The 27,328-nt window shown below is 46.4% G+C and overlaps 2 protein-coding genes across 3 annotated transcripts; both read right to left on the bottom strand.

The window, feature by feature from the left end:
* Positions 1-492: 492 nt before the first annotated feature.
* Positions 493-4,055, bottom strand: LOC115072888 (uncharacterized). The gene is made up of 2 exons (NM_001371024.2): positions 3,471-4,055; positions 493-2,728 (listed from the first exon to the last, which is right to left on the bottom strand). Exons 1-2 carry the CDS (start codon positions 3,755-3,757, stop codon positions 2,689-2,691), a joined length of 327 nt encoding a protein of 108 aa, NP_001357953.1. The 5' UTR covers positions 3,758-4,055; the 3' UTR covers positions 493-2,688.
* A 12,358-nt stretch (positions 4,056-16,413) lies between these two features.
* LOC103632090 (ras-related protein RABE1e-like) lies at positions 16,414-21,769 on the bottom strand. 2 transcript variants are annotated; one of them, XM_020540687.2, is made up of 8 exons: positions 21,199-21,769; positions 18,381-18,453; positions 18,190-18,290; positions 17,482-17,547; positions 17,279-17,373; positions 17,076-17,138; positions 16,896-16,991; positions 16,414-16,805 (listed from the first exon to the last, which is right to left on the bottom strand). In XM_020540687.2, the coding sequence occupies exons 1-8, from the start codon at positions 21,269-21,271 to the stop codon at positions 16,716-16,718; spliced, it is 657 nt and encodes a 218-aa protein (XP_020396276.1). In that variant the 5' UTR covers positions 21,272-21,769; the 3' UTR covers positions 16,414-16,715. The 2 variants fall into 2 exon arrangements, with proteins under 2 accessions (XP_020396276.1, NP_001333525.1); NM_001346596.1 differs by lacking the exon at positions 21,199-21,769 and having other exon boundaries at positions 16,420-16,805.
* Positions 21,770-27,328: the final 5,559 nt, after the last annotated feature.

Consider the following 27,328-nt stretch of genomic DNA (forward strand, 5'->3'; position numbering starts at 1 on the left):
TCCATAAATATAGGATCTCTCCAACATCCATGCATCAAGGCTCGTTATAGTGATGTTATATACTGATACTAATTATAATACACGGTGAAGTTATTTATGCACTACGGTAGACTGTGTAAAAAATCTGTTTTCTACTGCATGTGCACAAATTTAGGATGACAAGAATGTGAGTTGAAAAGGAAATGGATCGACATACGCGAGATTTATAGAATCATGGCAAATGACTTCATTTCTTAGAGCATTACTTTTTTTTCTAAATTTCTATTTTGTTGCGTATATGTGTGGGTCGTAAATATATCTTATACATATGGCATAAATGGTAGGAACCCAATACACACTGGATTAAGTAAAGGAGATAATGCATAAAATCAATAAATTGTTTGTGTAAAATGTGAATAGAAATATCATAAACATACAAATAAATGGAAGTGGAGCCATGAACTGAAATAGAGGTCGTAAAAACCTATTGACATTAGCATAAATATGTATACAAAATAGCATAAAAATAGGATTGTCCCCCTGTGGAACCGCCGCCTCGCATCTGGGATGCGCCACCACTTTGTGACTAGGGGAGGCTGTCGTCATCGCTCGCGCCTAGGAAAGTCCGCCATCGCCGCTCCCACCTTGGATGGCATCACAGTCGTACGCGCTCAGGAGTCGACCCTCGGGCGCGTGCATCCCGAGATCAGTCGCACCATCCGCTCCCACCTCGCCGTCATGCACACCTTAGGGGTGTCGTCGTTGCTCACGTGCCCCCGAGATCCACCGTCGCGACACCATAGCCGCTCCCACCTCACCACCATGTGCACCTCAAGGGGTCGCTGTTGTGTGCACCTCAGGGGACGCTGTCGCGCTCATGCCCTGCGGGATCTGCCGCCGCGACCGCTGCCACCTCGCCGTCGTGCGCACCTCATGGGGCCGCCACCGTGTGCGTGCCCTCAGGATCCGATGCCGCAACCGCTCCCACCTCGCCGTCGTGCGCGCCTCAAGGGGGCCATCGCTGCGCGCTGGCCTCAGGGATCCGCCGTCGCGCGCTTGCTCCAGGATCCGCCGCCGCGTGCGCTTCTCAGGGTGGGGGCGTAACTGTCAGCGTCGCTAAAACTGAACTCTAGCGATCTGGAGCTCCTTTTATAGACGCTTCAGACCTGGTGCGACTGAACCTGTTGACAACATCGGGTCAGGGCTTTCACCCAGCTATTGAAAGCCCAGGGATCCATATACATTATATATATATATGAAGATTCAGTTGATGTGATCTTTATGTGTACAAAAGATTCAAATTATGTTGTTAGGCGCCCCTATTAGTTTTCGATCATGATCGACTACACATGAACCTAACGGCCCCTATTAGTTTTCGATCATGATCGACTACACATGAACCTAACGGCTTAAACACTTACGGGGTTGGAACACACATAGATGATTGAATCTGGTACAAATGAGAGATTGTTGAATATATACAACTGTAATACATGAGAACACTAATGATCGTTTAGGGTAAAAACTCATTAGCAGGTGTTTATATATATATATGTATATATGGAGGAGTAGGCATATGCTAAAGAGAGAAAGATACATCTGATCCAAGCCACAGTCGCCACCTCTCTTCCTAGTGTTGCGAGCGTCCAAGACGGAGACGCCATATCTCTCGCTGCGCGCACGTGCTAGCATAGCGATGTTGTGTGTATATCTCTCGTTGCGCGCACGTGCTAGTATAGCGATGTTGTGTGTTTCATTCTCACACGTGTGGATACCATGAAGATGCTACTACTGTTGTTGCAAGTGTTGACCAGCACGAGTGGATATGTTGCTGCTGGTATGCGAGAACGTATGACCACTTCCACTATATCAACCTGCTCTTCTTCTGCAGCGCAAATATGGTAGTATTGTGTACACATTCTACTACAGCCTTAACATATGCAAAAACGATGTGGTTATTTGCATGAATATGCTAACAGATAGGCAAATCAAAAGCACAGGAAATCAAAAGCCTTAACATAGAAATCATATAGAAATTTCACATGAATTAGTTTATTTCCATAGAAAAAAACGCAGGAAACAGGAATTAAAATCCTTCGTTCCAAAAGGAGCTAGTCCCAGGGCCATACATCGCAAACAGATTTCACATCTCATCACAGGCCGGACAGATCACAAACAAAGCCTCTGGGAATTATATTGCCATCTTATCTCTTTACGTGTTCCTCTAGTATATCGCAAACTTGCAACATCCTCTTCCAATCAATACAACAAGGAAACAAACATGAAAAACAAAGAAGAAGAAGAATAAATACTACACACATGTGCAAAGCAAAGCAACCAGTGAAATTAACAAAGGAGCTCTTGCACATCTCTCTCTCTCTGCTCAAACTTTAATCCGGCGTACGTCTTTCGTGAGAGGGAAGCTTGACAGTGCTGTCTTTCGTTTGTGCCGTCATCAGTAGAGTACGTGGCCTTTTGTTTTCGGAAAAGCCAGTGTCTTTAATTCGTGCCGAAACCATCACAAATAGCAGTGCTTAGAACGTGACGTCCCGGCGCCAGACCCGCCCCCCCCCCCCCCCCCCCCCCCCCCCCCCCCCACACACACACACACACCAGGCCACCACCACCACAGATGAGAAGAGGGATCCAGCGCCAAGTGTTTGGGAAACTTCCATTCTTTGGGGGGCGGCCGGCGTGCACCGCTGCTGCCTACGCTCGGCCTGGTGAGCTTCCAGACTCTCCAGCTCCCCTGGAAGAACGCACGACTGAGCTGTGAGCCTTTGGGAAATAGGGGAAGGGGAAAGCGTTGCAATACAACACCATGCAACAAGTGTGTTGTTCAAGATTTTGCTTTTTAATTTGGGAGATGGTGTGCAATGAAGACAAACTGTGTAATCATCCTTTTTCAGTGACAGAATTTAAGTAGATATATCATGTTCTACACTCTACTTTTTTGCCTCAGTCTATCAGATTTTTAGCACTCTACTTTATCACCGTTGATTTAGTCTACAGTTTTACACTGATGATATGGTAGAGACAATTAGACCTTGTTTGGATGCATTTGCATCCACAGTTAGGTCTTATTTAGGTGCAGCTGTATCCATTTCAGTTCATGTGTGTGTGTGTGTTAGAGTGGATTAGGGTGGGACTGAGTTTGATTTTCACTCCAATCCACTTCAATAATACACGTGGACCTTAGGAGTTTATGGGGATCCTTGGAGGAACATGGCAAAAGAAGTACATATCATGTTCTTCTCATCTTCTACCATTTTGCCATTGGGTGTCAAAAGAGGATGTCAGGAGGCCCATGCAAGAGCATGAAAAATAGGGACTTGATTTGTAACATGACCAAATCTCAAGCTGCTATTGAGGCCGATTCTTTTTACATGTATTCAGCTTGAATTTAGTGAGACAAAAATGAACAGAAAGTTTTAGAGAGAGAGAGAGAGAGAGCATTCCATGTTAATTTGCACGCAAGAAAGAGAAGGTACCTGTTGTGGATTGGATCCGGTCCATTGGGCACCCTCCTCTTGCTGCTGCTCAAAGGATCATCACCACCCTTCAGCTCCTCCGCTGCCCTCCTCTGACCAGCCAACCTTCCACTGGCTCCGATCACCATCCTTCTACCACCCACCGCAGGCGCAGCCGCGCTAGCTGGCGATGGCGTCCTCGCGTCCCTCCCCACCACCAAAGACATCAGCACAAGGCCTCCAAGCAGGACGGCGGCCACGGCTGAGGCCGCCAATGCCTCCCTCGCAGACCAAGCTGGCCTGCTCATAATCCTATACTACCTCCAGTTTCTTTTTTGCACTACCGCCACCAGCCTCCTAGTCCTATGAGCTTCTCATGGTCATGGAGTGGTGCATGCAACTAGCCAAGTGCAAAGCCACCTCTCTCTGCGCTGCAGTCTGCACAATAATATGCTGTGGACAGGCTGTGTGCTTTCTTCACAGTTTCTTGTTGCTGCAGCAGGTTCTGATGTGCTTTTGAAGGGCCTAATGTTTTGCTGGGGGTCAGGGTAGAATCAAAGCAAAGCCTGCAGCCTTGCCTTTGTCCTTTGCCTTTTGAGTCCCCCCTCCCTCTTAGATCGATCTTTCAATGGTAGTAAAAGAGAATGACCAGGAGTTTCAGATGGCACACTGGCAGTGCTTTCTGGTCCTTGGTTTACCACTGCGCCTTGGTTATCCTTCAGGTACAACTAAGGTTAGAGGATAACCTAGATTACATGAAAGCAATCAACAGATGAGATGAGAGATGTGATCTTTGAGCAAATCTAGGAGTAGGCATGGCAGGTGAGGGATTGCACTGCACTGGCAAAGTGAGGTCCAAAAGCAGCATCGAAGTGACATGCACCACCAAGGAATGGAATGCACATGTTCAAAACAGGGATGCAAACTGCTTTTGTAATACGATGGGATTTATCAACCTTTTTTTTCTTCTTCTTTTTGGTGGAAAACAAAGCTTGTCTGAACAGAAGCAGAGCTGAGGCCGGAGAGAAAGTCCACACAATTTCCATGCTGTGGAAAGTGCCAAAGGAGTTTGTTATCCTTGAGGCAGCCACTGACACACTGTCTGTCCTGGAACCCACTGTTATGCAAGGCAACAAAATTAAAGTGGACAATGGAGCTGCAATTGCTGTTGCTTCTGCTGCTGCTGCCACTGCCAGTGGTACTGGTAGGCCAGGTTCCATTACATTCCTTCTGAAGAACCAGTAAAACACCAGCACTTACCTCATCTTTCCATGCAGTAAAATTTGAAGGTACCCTTCATCAGAACATAAGAAAAGGAGGCATCTGTTAACCGTTTGAAAACTCACTGGAGGTACTACCGTCTCCTGCCATCATCTGAAGAAAACTTCCACTAGCTATGTGCACATCAAGTATAGAAAACTGTGATGGCGCCCCTTCCTTTCCCGCCTGACCGTTCCTATCCCCTGACCCTCTCCTCTACCCCCGACGCCTCTTCACCTTCCTCCACCAGCCCCACGCCGGAGATCACTCCGATCCCGGCGGCCAATCACCTCTCCTCTTCCCCGGCGTCGGCGGGGCCCTCTGTTTGTGGTCGGTCCAAGGCGCAGCGGTGGCGTGACGACAGCGCAGCAGGCGCGGCGGGCGCGGCGAGCGTGGGTGCTGCCCCGGCGGACGCTGTCCCGGCGGGCGCAGGTGCTATCCCGGCGGCGGCGGGCGCGGGCGCTGTCTCGGCGGGCGCTGTCCCGGCGGCCGTGGGTGTGGCCTCGTCTCAGGGTCGCCGCTCCTACAGGGATGCGCTGGTGTCCTCGCAGCGCCCTGTTTCTCGGTTGGCAGTGGAGAGGGCTGGTGGCGGCTGGAAGACTGTCCAGAGTCGTCGCGACCGCCGCTTGACTCGTCGCCCTCCCCTGCCAGAACCCAGACCAGTGCCGGTTGATCTGCGGGGCAGATGTTTCAACTGTTTCTCTGCTGATCATCGGGCGGCGCGGTGTTCGAACAGGGTGCGGTGCTTCTTCTGCAGGCGGCCGGGGCACCGTGTGAGCGAGTGCCCGCGCAGGCAAACGAACCTGGCCGCTCCTGTGCGCAGACTGGTGTGGCGGCCAATTTCCATGGAGGCCCCGGCGGCGGTCGCTGGTGCCGACCAAGCCATGGCGGGTGGCTCGACGCTTGGTGGTTCCGATGCCGCGATCAGCGGGAAGCGGCGTACCCGCCGTGGGCAGCGAAGGCGCAGGTCCGGGCCTAGTGGTGGTCTTGGCGGTGATCCTCTGCTGCTATCTTCGGGAGACTTGTCGCCCGCGGCTCAGGATGGTCCTCGCCCTGTGAGGTTTATTGGGCGGTCCAGGATGCTCGACCGTGCTGAGTTGGAGCTTCGCCATGCCCTGATCGTCAGCGTTGTTGGGCAAGAAGGATCTGGTTGCGCCACGGAGGTTAGAGAGGCGCTCGCCTCAAGGTTTGGCCTTGATGCTGATGCGCTCCGCCTACGTCGTGCTGCGCCAGGTTCTTTTATTGTCCTCTTCCCCTCGGAGGAGCTGGCTGGGCAGGTGTTTAGTGGAGGACCGTCGCTCTTTGTCCCTCCATTGAGGTTGCATATTAAGAGATGGACTAGGCAGGCTTTTGCTTCGGGAGGCAGTGTCTTGTCTTCCCTCATTGACGTCGAGCTCCGTGGTATCCCTGCTCACCTTTGGGGATTGGAGACAGCGGAGGTTTTGCTTGGTCCTTATTGCCTGGTTCAGGGACTACACCCGGATTCTATCAGCGGGGAGGACTTGTCGGTCATCAGGTTGAGTGCTTGGTGCCGCTCTCCCGTGGAGTTGCCGAAGGTGTTGGACCTTCATGCTGTGGAGCCAGCGGTCCCCGATGAAGACGGAGTTTGGATTCCACGTTCGTTGGTGTTCCCTGTGTTGGTGAAGATTATCGGGCCGGAGGGTGTCCTTGTGGAGGAGCAGCTGCAGCCACCTCCATCGGATCCCTCTGATGATGAGCCGGGGCCGAGTCGTCGGGCTCGGCGGGTGCAGAGACTGGGTGATCAGGCCTCATTGCCTCGGGCTTCGGTGCACTCGCGGCTGGGCCCTCGTCTTCATTCCTCGTCGACGCGTGTTGGACCCTCTGATGATGTGGGGCTTTTGGATGCGTCGATGGATAACAGTGATGCTGTGGCGGCGTCTGTCTCTTCGGATTCGTTGGCAGAACCAGTTGATGCCCCTACCCTCCCGTGTGCTGCGGTTGAGATGTTGGCGGCGCCTGGTGTTCTGGCCTTGTGTGATGCTGTGGTTCCTGGTTATTCTCCTGATGGTGCCTCTGCTGATTTGGCTGCTGTGTTGAGGGAGGATTCGGATTTGGCAGTGAGTTGTGTTGTCAGGGCTTCTTCTGCTAGATGGAATTTGAAGCCGCCTGTTTTTAGGGTCTACTCCAGGAGGTTGAGACCTTCTATTTTGGATGATCAGGATGGCCCGTTGGTTCAGTCGGGTCTTGATAATTCTATGGTGATTTCTTCGCCCTTGTGCGAGTTCCAGTGTTTGGTCACTAAACCAGTGGATGCCTTGCTGCCAACTCCACAGATTCCAAAGAGAAGGAAGAAGCCTCTTCCTAGTAATTTTATGCCAAGGCGGAGCAGGAGGGTGGCCAAATTTCCTCTAGAACTCGGTTCGGAGGCTGCTGCCCAGGTCTGCAGGCAGTTGGGTTTCTGTGATGATAATGAAGTTATTTCTGTCCAGGATGCCGGTAATTATGCGAAGCTATTTGTTTCTGGGCTCTCTAGCGTCCATATTGCTGCTTTGGCAGCGCTGTTTGGCTGGACGGTGCCGCTGAATGGACCTGTTTAGGTGTGGTGGGGCTGGTTTGCTGGTGGTGTTTGATCTTTGTTTGAATGGATTCAAACTGTTTTTTAATCTGGAATGTGAGAGGGCTGAATGATCGTGTGAAGAGAGATTCTGTTAAATCTTTGGTGATTGATATTAGACCTTCGGTTGTTTGCCTGCAGGAAACCAAACTTTGTTCTATTTCAGATTTTGATGTGCTCTCAATTTTGGGGTCTGGTTTCAGCAATTTTGTTTTCAGCCCTGCGATTGGTACCAGAGGAGGGGTGCTGGTATCCTGGCGCGATGGAGCTTTTTCATCTTTGGCTTCAGTTATCAGGCATTTTTCGGTTTCAGTTAAATTGCAAGAGAAAAATGGTTCTTGCTGGTGGTTCACTGGAGTGTATGGTCCTCACCAGGACAGTCTTAAATCCTCCTTTCTTCACGAATTAAGAGAAATCAGAAATACCTGTGTGGGACCATGGATCATTGGGGGAGACTTTAATCTGATTTTCAGGGAGGAAGACAAGAACAATTCCAATATTAACAGGGCTATGTTGGGGGACTTCCGTAGGCTTATTAATTCCTTAGATCTGAAAGAGATTCATTTGAAGGGAAGGAGGTTTACTTGGTCCAACCAGAGAGATGCCCCAACTCTTGTTAAGCTGGACCATGTCTTTTGCACTAGCTGTTGGGAAGATCTTTTTCCAGACGCTTCGCTTCATAGTAATGCTACCACATCTTCAGATCATTGTCCTTTGATCCTCAAGGTCAGAGAGAGCTGCTTGGGGAAAAGACGGTTTCACTTTGAGAGTTTCTGGCCCAATTTTCCTGGTTTTCTGGAGGTGGTGGGTGCGTCCTGGAGCTTGCCAGTTGGGGGCTCCTGTCCGTTGGAGCATGTGTCATTGAAGCTTAAAAGGTTAGCTCGCACATTGCAGTCCTGGGGGCATAAAGAAGTGGGTAATGTAAGGTTGCAGCTGGGGCTTGTCAGAGAAGTGTTGCATAGGCTGGAAATGGCACAGGATATCAGAATTTTGTCCAGTGGGGAAGTTTGGTTGCTAAACTTGTTGAAGCAGCGGTGTCTTAGCCTCGCGTCTCTTGAAAGGACTGTTGCTCGGTTGAGATCACGGATCCACTATCTAAAGGAGGGTGATGCCAACACTAAGTTCTTTCATTCGCAGGCATGTTATCGAAAGAAAAAGAATTTCATTTCCAAGCTTGAGGAAGATGGAAGATTGGCTACCAATCATGATGACATGCAACAAATTCTTGAGGAGTATTTTCATAACCTGCTGGGGGCTGATTTGCAGAGGCCATTTACTATTGATTTGAGTAATTGTCACAGGGCTGCGATGGATCTAACTGATTTGGAGCAGCCTTTTTCAGAGGAGGAGGTTAGGGACACCATTGCTTGTCTCCCTTCTGATAAGGCCCCTGGGCCTGATGGTTTTACAGGAAAATTTTACAAGACATGCTGGGACATTATTAAGGTCGACATAATGGCTGCTCTTAATTCCCTTTACCATGGAAATGCCTATAAACTTGATTTGCTGAACTCAGCGTATCTAATTCTTCTTCCAAAGAGGGAAGATGCTTCTTCAGCTGGTGATTTTCGACCAATTAGCTTGATTCATAGTTTTGCTAAGCTGGTCACTAAGATCCTCGCTAATCGTTTGGGACCATACCTTCAAGACCTAGTGGCAGCTAACCAGAGTGCTTTTATTAGAGGAAGGTCAATTCATGACAATTTCATGCTAGTGCAACAATCAATTAAGTTCCTTCATAAGAGGAAGATCTCTAGTTTGCTGCTGAAACTGGATATATCCAAGGCTTTCGACTCGGTCTCGTGGGCGTTTTTGATGGAGATTTTGACACATTTGGGGTTTGGTCCTGTTTGGCGTAATCTGATCTCCAACTTGTTATTCACTTCTTCTACTCAGGTGCTTTTGAATGGCTCGCCTGGTAATCCTATTTTTCATCGGAGAGGTCTTCGCCAGGGAGATCCTCTTTCTCCCATGTTATTTGTGATGGTTATGGATGTGCTTAGCAGCTTGTTCCGGGTTGCTGAAAATAGAGGCTTGTTGCAGGGCCTTGGGGGGCTGATGTTCGCAGTCGAGTCTCCATCTATGCGGATGATGTGGTCCTTTTCATTAAGCCAATTGAAGCAGATCTGAATTGTGCTAAGATAATACTAAACTGTTTTGGTTCGGCTTCTGGTCTGGTAACCAATATGCTCAAGAGCAGTGCTATTCCAATTAGATGTGATGATCAGCAGGTGCTTGCTGGTTGCAGTGTGCTGCATTGCAGTCCCGCTGCGTTTCCTTGCAGGTATCTGGGGCTGCCCATTTCTGATAAAAAGCTGAGGAATTGTGACCTTAAGTTATGGATTGAGAAGATCGCAGATCGGCTGCCTAACTGGAAGGCTCGGTTGCTCAACCTGGCTGGGCGGACTGCGTTGGTGAAGTTTGTTCTATCGGCCATTCCGACTTATCTTCTTATTGCAATCAACGTCCCTCAGTGGGTTATTAAATCAATTGATAAAATTCGGCGAGGATTTCTTTGGAGAGGAAGAAAGGAGGTTAATGGTGGTAGCTGTCTTGTTCCATGGGAAGTTGTCACGAGGCCTCTGAGGCTTGGTGGGCTTGGGATCCCTAACCTTAAGCTCAAAAGCTGGGCATTGCAGGCAAAATGGTTATGGTTGGAAAAGACGGATCAGAGCAGACCTTGGCGTGGGTTGTCCCTCCCAGTGCAACGTCAGGTTAGACAGTTCTTTGATTTGTCGGTTTTTACCATTTTAGGGAATGGGGCTACTACTCTCTTCTGGTCGGATAGATGGATTCATGGGAATACTATCCAGGACATTGCCCCTGAGGTGGTGGGTATGGTTAGCCGCAAGGCGTATTCTTCTAGAACGGTGGCACAGGCTCTGGATAATTGGCATTGGGTCAGTGATATTCGTGGTGCTCTTTCCTTGAGTGGGTTGCAGCAATACCTGTTGTTGTGGGATACTTTGGGGGACGTTAGGCTCTCTCATGATGCTGACAGACATGTTTGGATGCACTCTTCTTCTGGGATGTTCTCCTCAAAGTCCCGCTATAAGGCTTTTTTTCATGGGTTCAATTTCGTTTGAGCCATGGAAACGTTTGTGGAAATCCTGGGCTCCCCCAAAATGCAAGTTCTTCCTCTGGCTGGCGATAAGGAATAAGTGTTGGACTGCTGATAGACTAAGGAGGAGAGGGCTGCAACATCCGGCTGTTTGTGTTCTTTGTGACCAAGAGCAGGAAACAGTGCAACATCTTTTGTGTACTTGCAGTTTTGCCAGGCAATTTTGGCATGCTATTCTTGTTCCCTTGTGTCTTGGGGATCTCATTCCTGCTGTTGATGAAATCTCATTTGCTGATTGGTGGAGGAAGGCGCTTAAGAAGGTGCCCAAATTCAGAAAGAAAGGCTTCAACAGTCTCATTATTTTGGGGTCTTGGTGCATATGGCTGACTAGAAACAAAGCTGTTTTTGATAGTGTAAACCCTTCCATGTGTTTTGTTAAAAGCTTATTTCTGAATGAGTTAAGTTGTTGGGAGAGGGCTGGGGCTAAGCAGCTAGCAAGTTTTGGTCTTCCTGCTATTATGAGCAGGGTTTAGAGTGTGGTCAAGTGTTCTGTTTGCCCTACGGGCATTGTACTTTGGTCCTCTTGGACCTTTTCCTTTCTTAATATAATGACGTGCAGTCCTCCTGCGCGTTCGAGAAAAAAAGTATAGAAAACTGTCAGTAGTTATCTGAAAACTGCATTTTGAAAGGAAAAAAAATACAAAGGCGCCTAGACCTTGCAGGTCTTCCGGCACTGCCCATACACGTGAGCAAGGCATGTAATTTTAAAATCTGGTATTTTTTTTAACAGATATAGTGTTGAGATCGGTTTGGAAAGTTATCCTCCCGAGCACATTTTTATTTCTTCCCTTTTTTCTGGCTTTTCTTTTTTTTAGAGTCCAAATTGTATATAAAGAAATGACTACTACAAAGAGAAAAGCAGTCATGGTTGCACAACATGAAAAGTTCCAAAGTATTTATTGTGCTCTTCAGAGTTCTTGGTGCTTGGTTCATCCTCATCGGAGCACCAATCATCGCAGGAGAAGAGTTCCAACTAACATCTAGTACTAAAGCCATACGAGCCAGGGATGGATTGCCATTCTGCTACGTCGAACGGTGATCATAGAGGACGACTATAGGTGTACATTCGGGCCGCCCGGCCCGGCCCAAGCCCAAAAAGGCCCGTATTGTTTGAGACATTCGCAACCGAGACTCAATTCCTCGTGCTCACACACACCAACTACTAGGAGTGGGCACACACCAACTACTAGGAGTGGGCGGTGTTGATGCAGGTGAAAGGATGGTCAAATACCGTCGAGTCAGAGGAAGGCGAGGAGATTGTCTACTGCGACTATCGCTTGGCGCTCGTTGCCTGCATCCGTGCCACCCGACATGTTGGCTGATCTTCGGGAGAGATGAACGACGAGAACACCGTGGGAGGTAATTAAGCAGATCCACGTCAAGGTCCAGCGGGTGCACAAGATCAACGCGCAACGGCTTCGTCGTGAGTTCAACATCTTGGTTTGAAAGAAGGCAAAGGACACAGAATATTTCATGAACCACATCACTGGGCTTGTTCCTGAATCCTGATCTAGTCTCCTCGGTGACAATGTCATCGACACCGAGGTAATGCAGAAGATGTTGCAGGTTGTACCAGAGCACCTGTCTTAGGTGGCAATTTCCATCGAGATCATGCTTGACATCAACAACATCACTATCGAGGAGGTGACCAGCAGGTTGCGCGCCGTCGAGCAGCAACATAAATCAATGTTGTCGACTACTTTGTGAAGAGGAATGACTTCTTTGTGAAGAGGAGGTGACTCAGCACTTCTCCGCAAGTCTAAGGAGAGGGGCGATGGGAGAAGCTCTAGTGGCACCAATGACAAGAAGCACGGTGGTTACGAGTGAGGTTATGGGCATGACAAAGGCGAGAGCTCTAGCTATGTATCACGCGATGGCAACAAGGGCCAGTTCAATGATGGACAATCCTTGAACCACGACCAATGCAAGAATTGCGGAAAATACAAGTATTGGACCAGGGATTATCGTTGCAAGTCCAAGGGCAAGGCCCACATCGTGCAAGCTAAAGAAGACTCAAAGGTCCACTACTAATGGCATGAGTCGCTGTCTTCCCTAATGTGTCGTCGTCACCACAAGCCGCTGTGGATCTATCTCTATCCGAGCTCCTGCCCCTACACATCATCAAGGAGAAGGTCTTCACGTAGCTCGACGGCGAGATAGAGCGCGATCACAATTAACTGTTATTTCATGTTTGATCCGACCTTCGGGATAGGGAACCTCTCTTGTCAGAAAGGCTTCCCTCTCCCTTGGTCTCTTGAAACAGGACTTTTATTCACTCAGCTATGCTTCCCGGAAATCCGGATTAAAGAATAAAGACTTCTATACCTTTCCGGGAAGCAGAGCAGAGGGAAACGGAGCCCTCGGGTTCCTCGATAGCAGGGAAACCAATCATATACCGGACTACCGAGATGCCTTCATCGACATCGACACGATGAACCACATCACCATCAAATTTGACGATGGCTTGAAGGTCGGAATCGAAGGATCCAATATTATGTTGTTGGAGGGCAAGACCTATGAGCACTTCATACTTACAGGGGTGTACTTCATCCTGAGGCTGACCACCAACATCATCGGTCTTAGCCAGCTCGATGAGGGAGGTTGCAATGTCCACACCAAGCATGACATCATTCGAACCCATGTTGACAAGGGGCGCTTGATCACATGAGTGCTCGGTGAACGTTTGTACTTGCTACGCGTGAAGATTGTACGACCACTCTGTCTGATTGAACGTTCCAACAACAACACGTGGTTTTACACTATAAAATTTAAGGATTAGATTAGATTACAATAGAACTTTATTTTTATTTATTTTTAAACTAAAATTTAGTAAAAGCTCTAACTTATTGTGAAGAATCATTTGTATCGTAATCCATTATCACCTCTAGCGGGGTATGGTTCATGGGTTGTCCACTCCCGTGTTGAGCACGTACTTGCATGCCCTCAGCATTCTCTGAGATGAAACCAAAACTACTTACTTTCACCTTGAGGAAGAAATGTCCAATTGTCCATGCCGCAATCCTCTCTCCTGAGTCCTACTTTGCCACCGGGTCCTGCGGGAGCGAAGCAAGAAAACGGAAAACACACAACTGCCACTCTCTCAGTCAATATGATGGATTTGTCACTTCTCCGCCATTCCTACCACCACCAGAATCCTGAGCTGGTCCCGGCCTGGTGCGGGCAGTGAGTGAGTGGCTGTGCCAGGAAGCATCAGCTGCCTCCTGCCTGCAGCTGCAGGCTGCAGCCGTCCGTACGTCGTCAGCGGACCATGAATGGCTGCCGATCGATTCCCTGCAGCCTTTAGTAATAAAAACTGCCGCACAGAGGGGACATGGTGGAGCGGCGGCCAGTGGTCCGGCCACTGACACCGGCCGGCCGGCCTGGATGCATGTCTACGGGTTGCCGGCCGGCCGGCCGGGGGGGGAGGTGCCGCCAGACGCCCAGACGGGTTCAGAGCAGTGCAGCTGCTGAGGTCGGAGCATTGACCTTGCAATAGCTCTGCGCTGTGGGAATCAGAGAAATTGAAATCGCCTGGAGAGGTTTGCAGCACGCAGGACCGCGGGAGACGTCATGATCAACTTTGGTCGAAAGAGAAAGAACAGACAAGAGATAGTGCGAAATTGTGTGTGAAAATATTGTGTTAGCTGACATTGAAACATTGTGGTTAATTGTCAGTGACATAGCAAAGTGATTTACATGCGTTTAAAAGTAATGCACGCGTTTTGATTAATGTTGAATTGTGCAGGTCTGTTAACATGCATTTTAATATTGTTGTAACGCATAGCGTGGATCGGACTTGTGCTCGTATACGGTTGCATGTGTCGTTGATGCGTAGGTGTTTATCAAGGTGAAACATGGTCGACAGCGGCGACGGAACTAGTTTTCGGTACAAACTTCATGGAGGAACCGGGGTATGAAATTAGGCTTCGTGACTAAGTTCAGTGAGAAACTGGGGGTCCTTAGTCAAGGTTGCTGCGCGGGATGTTTCGGTCGAAGTGTTGATGCATATCGCGATCGCGTGCGTTGGAGTGGGTTTGACCCGTGCGGTAGCTAGCCTAGTTGGTGCAGCTATGCTGGAGTTCCAATTAAGATGGGCGTAGGCCCAATGGGTGCGACACGAGTGTACCAAGAGGGCATCAGGCTAGATGAATCCCATGCGACGTTTCAAGAGTCCAACCGAGATAGAATATGACTCTGATGTCCTTATAAATAGGTCAGCGAAAGATAGTACAGATCAAATAAGAGTTGTAGTAGTCCAAGGAGGGTTTGGCTTCGAGGCAGATTAGTATTGTTGGTCCTTATAATTATAATATAGATCAAATATTGTTCTTTTTAGGACGAGGATTAGAGTAGATAGACCATAAGAGTAGATCTATTTGAGATATTAGTCTAGGTTTTTTGAGAGTTCGTTAGATAACTTTCTAGTGCTTTTGGAGAGCACTCATTGTATACAAATCTTGATGATTAAAGAGTTGATTATGCAAGATTAGTACGATAACATTATTCCTCTCTCTTTGTTGACTAATTGCATTCTTAGTTTCGATTCTAGATTGAATCTTGGTTTTCAATTGTTACTGATGTTTTGATTTATCTAGATCATTACTAATGCATCTATTTACTGACCTACAAAGTCTGAGATACTAATCTTTTCTCATTATTGATTAATTTCGAAATTAGATCTCGATTAATTTTCGTTACTCTTTGGAAACTGTAAGCTTGTTCCGTTAATAACTTTAGAGCTGAATATCCAATCGACATGATTTTAGTTGGATTTGTTTCATGATGTTATCTAGTTTAATCTGTTAAATTTTCAGATTGATCGGAGTTATTGATTTCGGTCAGTAATGTTTTCACTAACGTAACAACAATGTGTCCAAATTTATAGAAGTGTAATATTTTGATTTTGCGATTAGGAGAAGGCGAGATAAATATTTTTTTCAAACTTGGTTAGTTTTTCCTTTTTGACACCGTGAAATTTGAAGACATCAAGCGGCTGCATGAGTTCAAGCAGAATGGGTCTGGCATTTTTTGCGGAATGAACTCATTCGACTGCGGAATCACTACCTACTACTAGTACTAGTGACTATCGAAGTAGATCCATGACACAAACCAAACAGATAGAGGACTGATGGCAATGGGTAAATACCTACCACCATCGGGTATTACTATCTCGTACATATACCTACGACAAAAAAATCTGTCAGGTTACTCATATTCGCTGGTGGGTATGGATTTAGCCCATACCCATACCCACTCGTCGGGTCACCCGCACCCACAAAGATTAGACATATATCATATGCAGTAAACAGGTAAGCATCATTCAACAAATATAATGAATTATAAAAAACCAGCTACTAAACATCAAATTTGAATCAACCATGTGCCATAATTAAGCATCACGACATTTGATTTCTAATATTATAGACACATGTGGCTGCAAAAATCAAACTACATAGCCAGGATTGTGCTTAGATCTATAGAAATAATATCTAATTACATAGTTGCACAAGAAACAACTATAAAAGCTACTTGGAAACAATACTTACATGATTGATTGGACGATGTTACGATCAGGATGAGAAGGAATATGATAGTCTATGGACTATGCATGTGTGTCTATTGACTTGTAAAGTAGAAAGAGATTATATAGCTGGCGATTTATTTGTTTTGGGCTAGGCTAAGTGCTCAAGTTCATGTCTTTTGGTCAAGTTTGTACTAGTTATTTTATACCTACGGTTACGGGCATGTGTGAGAGCAGAATGTTCTAAAACCAATTTACCAATTGAATGAAGATTTTTGCCAATAAAAAACCAATGGATAAAATATTTAGTCCATATACATAACTCATAGAGTAAATACCCATCAGGTATCGGGTACCCGTTGCCATCTATATGGAGGTTCGGTTTCTGGATCGGATAGGCAAATGGTTGGATTATCTCAAATTATTTTTAGAATTTAAGCAGCGATTTTCTGTATAAATAAAACATACAAAAAAAAACCCCAACGCAAACTTGTGCCCTGCGCAGTGCACATGGGAGCAACAGCTGGATATACGATGCACTAATAATGTACAAGCATGTCATGTTCCGACACAATCAGACACTACCGTCTCTCAAGGGTTTTGTTTACACGACAGAAGCAAGCAAACCCAGCACAGCAGCCTAGCTATCTGCCTACACGTTTGCTCCGGCAAATCTTTGGAGCGAAATTTAAATCTTGGCTTGGCACCGGAGGAAGTAAACACACACACACACCACGCGGTAAGCAGTAACCTATAGCAGCCAGAGCCAGCCACACACACGGCGGCAGATCAGGTGCTACAGCAGGACGATGACCACCTCGTCGACGAGGCTGCGCCGGCCTGGCCCGAGTCCGGCCTGCTGATCTGGATAGCCGGAGGCTGCGCATGGTTTTGTGAAGATTTATTAGGGGCGACGACTTAACATGGCAATCAATCAACGGGATGGGGATAACACAGCTACGGAGCTACCTCGGCCGCGGCGGCAACGGTCTCGGTGAGCCTTCGCTTCACGTCCCTCGCCATGGCGAAGAAGACCTGCTCCACATTCTGGTTTGTTTTCGCGCTCTGCATACAGACACACTCACCAGCTTAGCAGGGTGTTAATACGACAACCGGCCTGCGAGCTGGTGTTAATCAACGGACTCTTACCGTCTCGAAAAACTTGATCCCGTACTCGTCTGCAAGCTTCTGGCCTTGAGCCATGGACACCACCTGCTAACGACAGGGGCCGGGGGAGTTTGTTAGGGCACGGGGAAGAAAAAAAAAAGGAAAACCAGCCGCGTGGGGGTGCCGCCCAGCGGTAGCAGCAGGCAGCAGCAGCAGGTGATCGTAAAGAAAGCCGCGTAACGTACCCGCTTCGCGTCCATGTCGACCTTGTTGCCCACCAGAATCTTGTTCACGTTGTCAGACGCGTGCTGCTCTATGTTGCGGATCCAGTTTCTAATGTCTACAAGTTAATTAAGAAGGAAGGAAGAAAAAAAAAACGAATGAAGTGGCTAGCATCTCCATATCTTCTGTCGACGAATGGGAAATGCGCGTGGTGCATGTTGCGTACTGTTGAAGGATGACTCGTCCGTGACATCGTATACAAGCAGAATGCCCATGGCTCCTCTGTAGTAGGCTGCAAAATGGGGGAGAGAAGAAAAAAAGAACAGTAAATCAAAGGAACAGGTATTTTGCTTGAAGATCGACAAAATGGATCGCGACTTTGCATTCGCTAGGCTATGGAAAATATATGCGATCCAGCACCCAGTACCATGTCGCTGATTTACCGACCTATACATGAAATACGTGTCGCCGTTGAAAGATTTACAGATGAACGACATATAACCGTTATAGTTTACTCATCATGTGAAACTAGTCAACACCAGACGTGTAGTGGCATGTACTTCCTGAACCTTCAGGCTTAGGCAGTTTTCTGTATATACTTCATGATCAAGGTGGGCTTTAGCTCTTTCGGAACCCATAATAATAAACAAGATTTTACTAATAAGTCATGGCTCAGTCAGCCCAGCTTAGCCACAAGACAGTTGTGTTTTTTTAATCGCATCAAACTATTTTCCATCCCTTCCTCTAAAAAAGTACCAGATGTGTATAATTTCAGGACACAAATAAATCTATCATTTTGTAAGTGTTAATGTCTTGGTCTAGATTGAGCCTTCTTAAGGTCATGTATAGGGTGCTTCTGAAATTATGCCTACGGTAGTAGCACCACAAGAGGATCAGAGTTTTGTTTTTTCTAAAAAAAGGCGAAAATAATTACCAGTAGTAATTGTTCGGAAACGTTCTTGACCAGCAGTGTCCCAAATTTGTAACTTTACACGCTTTCCATCAAGCTCAACCGTCCTAACCTTGAAATCAATGCTTTACAGAAGATGGGAAAAAAAGGTGAAGTTTAGAATATTACCATACACGAATGACTAAAAGAGAGGATAATGTTGCCTGTGTCCATACCCAATGGTGGTGATGAAGCTTGTTGTGAATGTGTCATCAGAGAAGCGCAGCAGCAAGCAACTCTTTCCAACTCCTGGAAGTAGAAATCGGGCTCCCATTAGACTGGGCTTTATGTTATGTGAGGGAAGTTATTGCAACACATAAAAGTTTGAGCAAAAGATATTCGTCAAGGAGAGAAACTACAGAATACAACACACCGGCAAGGATGTGGATCATCACTGAGTACAGTGAACAGCAAGGGAATAGACTTCACAGGGTTCTGACTGTCCAATACAAAATTTAAGAGGAAGATAACACCTACTTTAATTGAGAAAAAAGTATGTAGAATTTTGTGCATGTATATGTATATTGTTGGTATATTCTGTGCATGTCAAGTTCTAAATCAAATGTTACAGACAGGCGTTCATGGTAATCCCTTTGCACAAATCACCATGGTTATTTCATCCTCCCTCACCCCCACCCCCCAACAAAAACTTCCAAAAAGTATAGCTGATGAATAGTCTGTTGCACAAAATAAGACAACTGAAGCTAAATATGCAGTTGCACAACGAAACCCATGCAAGCTAACAACTGCCAATGTGATGACAGCACAATCAGCATGCATATGAAGAAAAATGGACAGCTAAAAGAAGATGGAGATGGAATTCCAACATGTGAAGGCCAATTAACAGAGGAATACATTTAATTGCCTGATAGAAAGTAGATAAACAACATAAGGTGAATGAGGAACGATTCTATCCCAACTAAACAGATGGTAAGTGCAGACAAGATGTGACCATTTGTCCTCCCAATTGTCTCAATAAGAAAAAATCATCACAGTCCTGTTTTTTCTTATTTATCTTTCCACATATACCTAATTTTGAATTATTGATCCAGAGAATACTGGGTAAGTGGCCGTATCAAGTGTCATAGAAGTTACTAAACCAAATACTGAGCATACTGACACAACCAACTTCATGATTTGGCATGCTCCTGTGGAAGTGTTCAAGGGCTCTATCGCATGGTTGAGATTGGAGAATTGGATTTTTGGGACTCCAAACATCATGTTGCGCACTTTTGTCATTCCTAATGTTGATTTCCCAAAATTAGGACTCAGAATATGTCACCGTTGGTTTCGATGACATTTCAAATATTTTTGTCCTTCTGTTTCTACGTACCCATATGGAAAAGACAGAATAGCGTAGAAGGGCAGAAATGTCCAAAATGGCATTGAAACCTGAGTCCTATTTTGGCAAAATCAATGTTACGAATGACAAAAGTGTGAAGCATATTGTTTGGAGTGCAAAAAAAAAAAATCCAATTTTCTCGAGTGTTTAGGAGCTAGGAGTGGGCAGTAAAACTAAACAGCAAACCTAACTCGACTGTTCGATCCAATCTTAGTGATGCGACCAAAAACATAATCAACTGCAAGCCTCTTTATGGAGTTGGATTGGAACGACTATAACTAAGGGCTTGTTCGTTTCACCGTTAATCCATGTGGATTGCATGATATTAAGTCGGTTTAAATCATAGAAAGTCAAAATACATCTCAATCCATTTCAATACACTTCAATCCACATAGAATTGGAACAACCGAACATAGGCAACATTTGACACCTCTCCACTTTTACACCCCCCGAAATTTCTGGCCTACCTAAAAACTCAGCAAACTAAGGCTTCAAGCAAGGTGTAAACTTTGCACGGCAAGAAAAATAGCGGATGATCACAGCAGAAGCGTGTACAAAAGGGAGAGAGGGGGGGGGGATAGCGTAGAAGGGCAGAAATGTCCAAAATGGCATTGAAACCTGAGTCCTATTTTGGCAAAATCAATGTTACGAATGACAAAAGTGTGAAGCATATTGTTTGGAGTGCAAAAAAAAATCCAATTTTCTCGAGTGTTTAGGAGCTAGGAGTGGGCAGTAAAACTAAACAGCAAACCTAACTCGACTGTTCGATCCGATCTTAGTGATGCGACCAAAAACATAATCAACTGCAAGCCTCTTTATGGAGTTGGATTGGAACGACTATAACTAAGGGCTTGTTCGTTTCACCGTTAATCCATGTGGATTGCATGATATTAAGTCGGTTTAAATCATAGAAAGTCAAAATACATCTCAATCCATTTCAATACACTTCAATCCACATAGAATTGGAACAACCGAACATAGGCAACATTTGACACCTCTCCACTTTTACACCCCCCGAAATTTCTGGCCTACCTAAAAACTCAGCAAACTAAGGCTTCAAGCAAGGTGTAAACTTTGCACGGCAAGAAAAATAGCGGATGATCACAGCAGAAGCGTGTACAAAAGGGAGAGAGGGGGGGGGGGGGGGGGGGGGGAGGCATCTGTTGTGGGAATTTCTCGCCCCGTGTTGCCTCCTGCAAAGGACAGGTAAATGAAAGCACGACTGCAAGGGTACAAATTCAGCTCTGATGCATGCATAAAAGCTCATCCATGTCTATAGCATGGCTCTCACCCGACCGGAGGACTGGTGTCTCAAGAACAAGAACTCAAGTCTAGTGTACCAAGCAGCAGCGTCTACTCTACATCAATAATAAAGCATTAACCGCCACGCATCGCTCGTTATGCTTCAGCCAAGGGTTGTAGCTGTAGTACTAGAAACGAAGGTACTAGTAGACTACTAGAAACGAGACCCTGTTCCTTGAACCCTGGGCAACAGACAGCCCGTTCCGTACCGCTCTGACTCCTCCGGAGATGCAGAAACGCTAGAGGAACAGCCTACATCGCTAGCCAATCAAGAGCCAGACCGGAGCCGCGGAGGGTCGGGAGGCGGCGTGTTCCTCGGGGGATTGGTCAAGGGGAGGAGGGACACGCACCGCTGTCGCCGATGAGCAGGAGCTTAATCAGGTGGTCGTAGTCGCCCCGGGACCTCGACGGCGGCGCCGCCATGCTCCTCCTCTGCCTCACACTTGGTGGCGGTCTCCGGGTTCCCTCTCTCCCTCCCCCTCTCTCTCTCTCTCTCTCTCTCTCTCTCTCTCTCTGTGACCGAGGAGGTGGAGGTGGAGGCGACGAGGGGACGGAGGCGAGGCAGGCAACAGGCCAACAGCCAACAGCAACAGCGAGAAGAAAGGAAGGGAGGAGGCGTCCAGCTGTACGCGACGAGAGAGGGAAGGGGGGAAAACGGAATAACAACGAGGACGGGAACGAAAAGCTGGAGGTGTACTGTACCAGGACGGGAGTATTTTTGTACTCTTGCCGCCGCGCGGTCGTGGCATCGCCATCGCATCGGCCAGTGGAACGCTGCGTTGTCAGGTTGGTTGGTTGGATTGGACCTGGCGGCGGCGGCGTACAGCGGAACGGAATGGGCGTCGCCTTCGACTTACTAACGGAATGGGCGTCGCCTTCGCCTTCGACTTACAGATGGTCAAAACTACTTGGAAAAAAAAGAAAAGAGCTTCCCATAGAATTTACTCATATTTTCCCTATTTCTTTCTAAATCTCGAGAACGAGATTCTTATTAAGGGGTAGGATTTGTAATACCCAAAAATATATACAGTGAAAATATAGTTGATCTCCTTATTTGTGTGTCATCTATTCCTTATAACAAGAGAATAATTATAAGCAAGAGTGAGTAATAAAAACAAAGGGCACCTAAAATACAACATGCATCATGTTGGAGTTTATTGTGTGTGCATATGACAGTAATAAAAAATTTATAGAAAGACATAAATTATCAAAATAGAATTTAGAATTAAAAGTGGAATTTTAGAATTTGAGAAAAGAGAAGAAAATACTAAACAAATGAGGTAAAATAAAATATATTTCTTTACACTAACATTTGAATGTGGTACATTTTGATCAATGGTGAATCTCATAACAAAAAATTAAATTCAAATTTGAATTCTAAAAACAAAGAAGAAAAAGAAACCAGAAAAGGAAAAAAGAAAATAACAAGAAAAATGCGCTTGGGCCCATTCTTTGGCTCCCCGCCCATGACCACTGCGCCGGCCCACCTAATCACTCATGCGCGGCCCGAATCCCTTTCACCTTCACGCACTCCACCCTGACGAATGGGGCCCGGCCGTCAGTCGCGGAGTCATGCCCACGTCGCCCCACTCACCTCACTGCGCTTGGGGCCCACCCGTCACACTCTCCTTCGCGCGGCTGCGTCAACGGGGCCTGCGAGATCCGCAGCGAGCATATCCCATGATCCCGCCGACGCCGATACTAGCTGATCACCTCCATGGACCATATAACGGTTGCACACTCTCTTCTCCTCCCCTATACCCTCTTGCGCTGACGTGTGCGCCAAATCCAACTCGCCGCCGCCGCCCGCCACGAAGTCCTTGTGTCTACGCCGGTGTTTGGGGGCCAAGTTGGGATCAGGCGTCCTCGGCATTGTGCTCGGAACGTGTGGGGGAAAATCGTCGCTGGAGAACGTCTCGGGCACCCGAAATTGCTCGTCGGATTGGTTTTCCGCCGCCATACCGCGAGTCGTCGGTGAGAAGATTCTACGCCGTGCAATACCTCGAAGAGCCAGTGGCTGAGGATCCCGGTGTTCAGCAGGTAGAAGTTGCTGAGCAGGAGCTCATTGAAGGCAAATTATGCCCTTAACCACTTTTATTACCCAATAATGTTCTTTATTATCACTTATTCATGCATAGGTTTAATTTTGATGGGACCCAATATGTCACCCTAGACTGATTATCCTTTTACCTTGTTCACCCCTGAATCATCTGGGTAGTTTTGCTATTGCTTTATAAGGTTTTGGGTTTAATATTACATTATGTCCATGTTCTAATTATTCTGTTATTTTATTTATTATTCATGTCAAGTTCATTATTTTTAATTGGAACATGGAGCTTAACTTGAGAAACGCGTGCCACCACAAGGGTGGAATGAGACGCCCTTGACTCACTAACTAGAAAAGCTAGTGGAGGACTACCTTACCCGATAGGGGCAAGGGCAGTAGGGGAGTAGGCGTGTAGGGAGGTTCCCGGGTTGATTTTGTTGTGATGGCTGTCAGATGGGGGATTCCTGCATTGCTCTTTCTAGAAACTGTAGCGGGTTTTCTGAAGCTAGTGGAACTAGGTAAAGGCCTCGTAGTGTTACCTTGCCTCGCTTCCTTGGTAGAGGTGTTTGGGGGCCCATACAACCCCGTGGAAGATGGGTAACATGACTTGTGGCTATAGGGTACAACCTCTGCAGAGTGTAAAACTGATATACTGGCCGTGCTCGCGGTCATGAGAAGCTCAGGACTCTCGCATGATTAAACTATGGAACTAAATTCAATTTGTCATTTGCATTGCATGGGATTATTTATTAATTTTGTTCTATTCTTATTATGGTTTGGTATTTACTTACATCTAGTAATTGCTAATAAAATTTGACCAACTTATTAAAAGCAATGCTCAGCTTTAACCCCTATTGTGTATCAGCCTTACACATCACATGAACTTCTCACCTTTGATGAGTTCATGCACATTATTTCCCACGACTTGTTGAGCTATGATCTTTTGTGAGCTCAGACTTGCGATATATAAACCCCCACAGGAGAGGAACAGGTGGCCCAGGAGGGGCCGCACAACGAGGAGTTCGACTTGATCTAGGTGGCGTCTCCCATTCGACTTATTGGCGCCAAGGATGGACTTTAGTTCGCTTTATATTTATATTTTATTTTCATAAGACTTTCGCTATGTAATAATTACTTTTATGATATTGTGACATTTATCTCTATACACTTTGTTATTATGTGTGTTATTACTCGCCTTGTCTACAATCCTTTCTTTCTTACCATGTGTTTCTAACTCAGATGGTCAATACCAGGAAGAGAGGAGGAATTGATCTACCCCCAATCGAGACAATCGAAGGGTACTTAGACAACAAAAACAACAAGCAGAGATGGATACTCCAAATCCTCCACCAGCCGGGGCTGATCCAGCAGTTGCAGCCAGATGCAGATAATGCAACAGATGACTGATACTATGACAGATATGCACGCGCAGATGCGACAGGAGCGTCAGGAGATGTGCCAAGAGAGGGAGGAGATGCGCCAGGAGCGAAGGGTGCAACAGCAGCAAGCACCACTGCCACCACCACCAGTTCCACCCTGGGACATGCACCGGGAGTTCATCAGCCACAAGCCACCGACGTTCACCAACTCTCCAGATCCTCTGCACGCTGATGACTAGCTGAAGTCAGTGAAGAAGATGTTGATTATTGCACAGTGCTCTGATCGGGAGAAGGTTCTCTATACTTCTGGTTGTCTTACTGGTCCTGCTGCTGATTGGTGGGATTCTTATGTTGCTGCCCACAATGCTGTTGATACTATCACATGGGCGGAATTTGCTACTCAGTTCAGAAATTATCATATTCCTGTTGGACTGATGAAGATCAAGAAGAAGGAATTTCTGTCGCTGAAGCAGGGGAGCATGTCAGTCAGCGAGTACCGCGACAGATTCATTTAGCTATCCAGATATGCACTGGATGAAGTGGTTGAAGATGAGAGAAAGCAAGAACACTTCATCGAAGGACTTAATGGACCTCTGCAGTATGCTTTAGTGGCTCATACCTTTCCTTCATTCTAGAGGCTGCTTGACAAGGCCCTAGCCATTGAACACAATCGTGTTCAGCTGGGGGTCATGAAGAGGAAGGCAATATCCCAGGGTCAGGGGAGCAGCATTGTTCGTCCTCGCTATGTTCCACCCCAGGGTACACCGGTTCGCACTGGAGGAGGCCAACGCCTAGCTCAGTACACATCACAGGGGACTCCACCGACTCGTCAGGCTGCCCCCACTAGCACCCCGGCAAAATTCTTAGGACAGAGTGCAGGCACCACATGCTACAAGTGTGGTAAGACTGGACATTATGCAAATGTATGTTCGTAGAGGATTGCTACTACACCCGTGCAGAACAAGCAGCAGACTCCAGGATCTGGCAAGGGATTCACTATTGACAGGGTTAATCAAGTCAGTGCTGATGTCACTGCTGAGGGAGCTGACATCGCTATTGGTATGTTTTATATTAATGCAATTCCTGCTGCAATATTATTTGATTCTGGTGCTACACATTCATTTATGTCTGCTCGATATGCCAACACAAATGAGTTACCATTGCAAAATATGAAAACACCAATGGTAGTAATTACACCTAAAGGGTCTGTTGAGGCAAATTATATGACACATAGATTGACATTGACAATTATGGGAAGAGAATTCTGGGCTACCCCTATAGTATTAGAGGAAAGCAGTATAGATCTGATCCTTGGTATGTCATGGTTAAGAAAGGCAAAGGTCGTTATACATTGTGCTAGGGGTACTGTAGAACTTACCAGCTCTAAAGGAGAAAGATTTGAAGTTGAAATTATAGTAACTGCCTCTACCAGACCTGCTGTATTCTTAGTGGATGGGAAGTTTGTTGGTGACAACATCCGTGTGGTTAGTGTTGGGGACTTGCTCTCAAATGCTTCGGCTTAAGAGCAAGGCAACATAAAGAATGTTAAACATTAAGGTCTTCGTCCTTCGGAGCATTATTTCCCTTAGGATATAATGTCTTTCGGACGAAGATTACAAAGAGCATACCTTCGTAAATTTGACATATAAAAATGAAGAAGGAATTTATACGAAACATGAACAGTACGAACCATCAAATATGTTATTACCATTGTATTATTTTTATTTTATTACCATGGATAAGTTAAGATAACAATTTATTACAAGTGTACCTTCGGCTTGAAGGAAGATAAAGAATACAAGCGTGACGCAAAAGCAAATGCCAAGTCAGCGTGTCCAGTACGGGAGCACTGTTCATCTATTTATAGGCACGAGATGCAGCCCATGTAAAATTACACCCATGCCCTTTACATTTGCTAATAACTCTATAGTAATCCATCAGGGTCTAAATAGCCTTTTCCCCTTTAAGTCGGTTTCCTTTTCTGCTATCACGCCGAAGCTCTCCTGCGAACAGCTTCGGCTCTGCGCCATCCTTCGTATTCTTTGTGCTTCTTCACACTGTGGTTTTGACCTAAGTCGGAAGGTACCTGTTCATATATCATACTCCAGAAACATTGTTAAATCATGTTTTTGAGGACCTTCGGAAGCCGAAGGCCCCCAACAGTAGCCCCTCGCAATATTAATTTGTTAGAATGATAAATTCAGATTGCGATATGGACGAAGGCCTTAAGCCGAAGGTCCAAAAAAACACCTTCCCTTTGCTAGAATAGCAATAGACAATGACAAGCGGGGCCCTGCCGCTTGCAACGTATTGGGCATATAAATAAGAGCGCACCGCGAGCACATTTAGCACGCTTTCTTGCCGTCTGCTCTTGCCTTCCTAATTTTTAGTTCTTTGCACACCAACGCTTGCCTGGCTTTTTAGATTTTCTTTAGCTTCGGCTTTAAGAGCACGCTTTCAACATTTCCGAAGATGTCTCAAGACAAAAAAGCTATTGTTGAAACGAAGCTGAGCCTTTCTGAGGAGAAGAATCTTGGCTTTATTGAATCGATAGCAAAGACAAATACAGAGAAGATTACTAGGGAGATTTTAGAAGGTTTATCTGAAGACACTGGTGATAGTGACAGTTATGATGTGGAAAGTGGCGGAGAAGACTCCGAAGATCGACCCTGGCGACCAAGTCATGCAGTTTTTGGAAAATCAATCTATTAAACAGAGTCATCTCGATAATATGAGGGGAAGATATTTTCGGGACATGTCTACTATAAGGGCTGATGACGGAGAGAGGACTGTGCCTACTCCCGAAGGGAATGAAGTTGTGATCTTCCGAAGCTTTTTTAAAGCTGGACTTCGGTTTCCATTAAGCAAATTTGTGGTTGAGGTTTTAAAGATCTATCAAGTCTACCTTCATCAAATTACGCCCGAAGCAATCATAAGAATGGGAATCTTCGTCTGGGCTGTGAGGAGCCAGGGCTTGGAGCCAAATCCAAAAAGCTTTTGCAATATGCATGAATTGTTATATGAGACGAAACCCTGGGGCAAAGAGCAATATCA

The sequence above is a fragment of the Zea mays genome, chromosome 7, assembly GCF_902167145.1.
Source record: "Zea mays cultivar B73 chromosome 7, Zm-B73-REFERENCE-NAM-5.0, whole genome shotgun sequence".
NCBI classification, from domain to species: Eukaryota; Viridiplantae; Streptophyta; class Magnoliopsida; order Poales; family Poaceae; genus Zea; species Zea mays.